This window comes from Geospiza fortis, unplaced genomic scaffold (genome assembly GCF_000277835.1).
Source record: "Geospiza fortis unplaced genomic scaffold, GeoFor_1.0 scaffold132, whole genome shotgun sequence".
NCBI lineage: Eukaryota > Metazoa > Chordata > Aves > Passeriformes > Thraupidae > Geospiza > Geospiza fortis.
Genome location: NW_005054446.1, coordinates 1,459,423 through 1,464,075, shown reverse-complemented (window position 1 = coordinate 1,464,075; position 4,653 = coordinate 1,459,423). Strand labels below are relative to the sequence as shown.

At 45.7% G+C, this 4,653-nt stretch overlaps 1 protein-coding gene across 1 annotated transcript in view; it reads left to right on the top strand.

Annotated features, from left to right (window-relative positions):
- AGTRAP (angiotensin II receptor associated protein) overlaps positions 1 to 3,004 on the top strand; it is a 6,010-nt gene extending 3,006 nt beyond the window's left edge. The window contains exons 4-5 of the mRNA XM_031062348.1: positions 1 to 95; positions 2,237 to 3,004. The exon at positions 1 to 95 is cut by the window's left edge and continues 107 nt beyond it. Of these exons, the coding sequence (XP_030918208.1) occupies positions 1 to 95; positions 2,237 to 2,343 (202 nt within the window). The 3' untranslated portion in view covers positions 2,344 to 3,004. The remainder of the gene's footprint in view (positions 96 to 2,236) is intronic.
- Positions 3,005 to 4,653: the final 1,649 nt, after the last annotated feature.

Genomic DNA, 4,653 nt, shown 5'->3' with positions numbered 1-4,653 from the left:
CATGGCCATCTTCAGCCTCCTCCTCAAACCCGTGTCCTGCTACTTGGTGTATCGGATGTATCGGGAGCGTGGAGGAGAGTACACCTTGAACATAGGTAGGAGCTTCTTCTGCTTCCCTATCAGTGTGGGCCACCTCCTCAGGGCTGCCTTGCGCTTCAGCCTGAGCTCTGTGCAACTGGATTCTGCCTTCCATTCCAGGCAGACAGGGTGCTTGCTCTGTCTTGCTCATGTTTGTTATCCCATTTTGTCCTTCTGGTGTGTCTTTGGCCTTAAATTTATATTCTTCCTCTCTCCCCTTGCAGAACTGAAGTTTTTGACATTTTGACATCTCAACACCATTTTGCCCACAATGGTTTTGAGAGGCTTTTCCTCTCTTCCTCTTCCTGCATTTGTGTGTGTTTGCTGGAAATTTTTGGGTGTCCTTTCTTTGTCTACCCTTTTTTTTCCTTCTGGGGGAAAGTAGAGGCAGTATTTCCTCTGGCTGGATTATGAACAAGAGGGAAATAAAGCTGGATTTCTAACTCCACATGGGCCTCACATGTCCTATTTACCTTGATTGCTTTGGACTTTGTTCCTCACATGGAAATTGGGACTAATGTTAGCTTGGAGACATTTAATTTTTCCCCTGGTTGTATTTGAAAATGATAACGTGGAAGATTTGTCAGAGAGGATGGGCTGTGGCTAGATGTTCTGGGTCTTGGTCAGCTTTGCCAAGCATTCCTGGTAGTAATTCATGCCTGGGCAGCTGCCAGGGATTGACTGTTTGCCAGGGATTGTTGTTTGAATTCATGCTGGCAAAACCTGCAGCCTGTCACAGTTCTGTTTGTCATCCTGAGAAGGCTGTGCAGGAAAAAAGATGGTGTACCTGCATTACAATATCTGGAAGCTTTGGTGGTAGCAAAGATCACACTCCTGTGAAAAGAGATGGAAACCTGCAGGGGAGGAGAAGCCATGGAAAGAAACCATGGCTTAGGGCACTGTGTGATATTTGCACCTCTCTGCTAGTGGAGTGTGGATGTCATCTCTGCCAGCTACTTGTGAAAATCCAGATGGATATGTCTTATGCCTCCTGGGTCAGGAGGCATGTGAGTCACCTGCAGTGCCTTTTTTGTGTCAGTTTTTATTAGCTGCTCACTGTGCTTGTCATTGGGATTCAATATGTGTATAGAAAGTATTGGTATCATTGAGGAGTTCATCTCCTGCACTTCTTTTCAACCACACTATGCCAAACTGAGAGTCTCCTCTCAGGCACAGGTGGGAATTAAGACACTTTGTAGTTTCACATCCTCTCCTGATATGAAACTGTCTTTCTTACAAGATTTTCAGTACTGTGTGTTGCTTTGTGATGAATGTGCTTGACAAATTTCCTCTGATTTTCCTGCTATCTGGCATTTTCTTTTGAACTCAGCAGTGTTGAAATTTTCCTAGCCTTTTCTGTCTTGTTTTTCTTCTACTCTAAGTCCCTCTTTGTTGCCTGGGAGCATCCTTGCTGCTTAGAACAAATCCCTCATAGTCTGGTGGCTATCTGATTCAAGTTGCCTTCTCCCCATGGCAAATGCCCATAGATAAAGAGCTGTCCATGGATATTCTCTGCCTCCTCTTTCCCTTAGAACAAATCCCTCATAGTCTGGTGGCTATCTGATTCAAGTTGCCTTCTCCCCATGGCAAATGCCCATAGATAAAGAGCTGTCCATGGATATTCTCTGCCTCCTGTTTCCCTGCTCATCCCCTGGACAGTAACATGATTTTGCAGAGGCAAATTGTTCATGGTTCAGTTAGGACCATTGGACTCAAATTTGAGGCAATTTGACCACATTTGAAGCATAGCTGCATTGTTGGGAAGAGTGGTTCACGGATGTAGCATTCCTTTAAATCTGTGCTGTCAGCTAGCCACAGCTCCTGCAGCTTTTGGCTCTGTCTGTTAATTTTTCCCTGAGTTCTCATACACTTATCTTGCTGAAATGCACTGTTACAGGAACCTGTTGTGCTGCTATGGGGTATTGTGGGTCTTGCTTTCCACACAGCCATGTGGCTGCTAAGAGAGTGGTTCTCAAGGAAAGAACAGGCAAGTTGGAAGGATGACTTTTCTTACCACCTTGTTTAGTGAGGATCACAGACCACAGGTGCTGGGGGAGCTGGTAAAATGTGTGCTTCTGAGCTGTTAGTTTCTTCTAGAGCATTCAGTTCTTGTGCTTTTGCCTTTGTGCCAAGCTTGTTCTCTTCCATCTCCATTCAGGTGTCACCAGTGCAGGCCGGGACAGCAGCAGCTACGAGCCCATTGATCAGCCAGAGGCACCTCCACAGTGGCCTTCCTCAAGCAAGGCAGCCCAGCCACCCTACTGAGGCACCCTGCAGCCAGCACAGACACTGCCCTTGCCCAGCCAAGCCTTCCTCTTCCCACTGAGCAGCACCTGCTACTGGGAAAATAAGAGAAGATCTGATATTTCTTTTGCCTGCCTAAAGGTTAGGCAGATGGGTGCTGCAGTAAGTCCAGAAGATCTTGGAGGTGTCATGTTAAGCACTGTGTAATCCCAGTACTCCTTTCTTCCCTCCCCCTAAATCTCTCCTCTGTACATGTGACTGGATGCACCTTCTGCAGTGTTCCATTGTGCTTCCTCTTCTTTATAAGAGAACCACTCAAAGTACTCCTGGACAAGCAGTCTTTAAAAGGCTTATGGACTGCCCTAAAACAACACAGTGTAGCCTGATTTTGTGCAGATATATTTCCAGGAAACATCTGGGAGTTCCCAAGAGCTGGTTTTGATGGCATTATTTAACTTCTTGTGCTCCCAGTATCTGGTATTGGGTTTTATTAACTGATGCTTTTATGCAGGTTGAATGTCCTTCAGGATACTTAAAATGACTGTTGAATGTAGATTACACATCCTTTGTGCCTTGAAATATCCTTTTGCCTTCAGCTGCTTGTCTTAACAGAACTTGAAATGTTACCTTTTTCTAAGAAAACTATAAACTGAACACAGTTTTTCTGTGTAAGAAAAAGTTACACTGGTCACTTATGTCTCATTTGAAAATGTAGCTTTTCCTGAGGCCTTGGGACTGTAGCCAGGCCATCTGGGAGGGTTATTATGGGGGAAGGTCTACAGGGCTCTGGTGGCTTTTAGCCTAAGCTTTACTCTGAGAAGTAGAAGATCCTGCATATAATTGTGTGGGTGGGGAGCTGGGCTAGTAAAATGATTGAGGAAACATGGACTTATTTACACTGTAGATGTGAGCTCCATTGGGTGTGACAAACTATAGACTCTGTTGCTATGCACGATAAATCTGTCCTGCTGTGGATTTCAGGTAAGATTCTAAAAAAAGAAAACCAAAAAATCAAAACCCCAGAAGCATGCAAACAACCACATTTCAACAGGATTCATTTACAGAAGAAAATGAGTATGTTAGCTTTGGCAGAATTCTAGTGCTAGGAAGATAGGTATTTTTCTGAAGCAGGTTCATTGTCAAAGTTTATATCTGTTACTTTACAACTGCATTTCTCCTGACAAGACCTTCTGCTGTGTTGATTCTTGAATAACCAAGATCCCTGTTGACTTTGCTGTAACCTCCAGAAATGAGCCATTTGTATTTTTAAAACCAAGCAGATTTCTCCCAATTTCCATCACTTCAAACGTAAGCAGATGCTTCCTCTACTCTGCTGCACAAGCACCACATTGACCTCTTGGTGTACCTGAACCAAGCACATGGTAAATGCCATAAAAGTGTTACACATTCTTTTTTCAGGCTTTACATATAATAGGGCACAAGACTAGGAATTGGTCTGTTCATGTAATTAGATGGCAAAGAAGGAAAGAGTAGGCAGAAATTGCTGGGGCTTGTGGAGTTCCACAGCCTTTATGTGAATGGGTTTTTTCAGCTCTTTAGAACTGTACAGTGACAGCACAGAGCCCTGAGTAAGACATTTAAATGCTATGGGTTTTTTTTACCTAGCTCCATGGACCAAAGACTGAAAATCACTGCTTTTAATGCTGTAGGGTTTGGGTGTTGGCACAGTCAGTTTTAACTAGGGAGGCCTTCCAGATGTTATACATTGGACATACCCATCTAGCTGACCTGTCCTGCGTTTTTCTGTGAGAAATTTGGTACATTTGAGAGCTCCAAGAAGCAGAGCAAGGCATGAGTAACACTGATCTTACCGTACCTCAAGGATACCTGTTTTGGGCCGTAAATCAGAGGTGATGATACAAACAAACCCCTCACGAGTAACACTGATCTTACCGTACCTCAAGGATACCTGTTTTGGGCAGTAAATCAGAGGTGATGATAAAAACAGACCCTTCTCCCGGCTGAGGAGGAAGAGAGTGTATCTGGTTCAGGAGGGTGTGAGGGGATTCACGGGCCTGCTGTGCCAGAGCACGGCCTTGCTGCCTCTCAAGGGGTCTCAGTGACATCTCCTCACCCATACAGCTGCGATGCTCCATTCGGCTGGTTTCGCTTTGTGTTTTTAAACCCTCGGCTGCTGCTGCGCCTGGCGTTTTGGCGGTGAGCAGGCAGCTCCCAGCATTGAGCCCAGCCCGCCTAGGGCAGGTGCCTCCCTCAGCGCTGGCGGGTTCGGGTTGGGAAGGAGGGCGGAGGGGAAGCCGTGGCGGCTGTCCTGAGGCACTGCCCGGGACCGGCATGGCTCCCGCAGGTGCC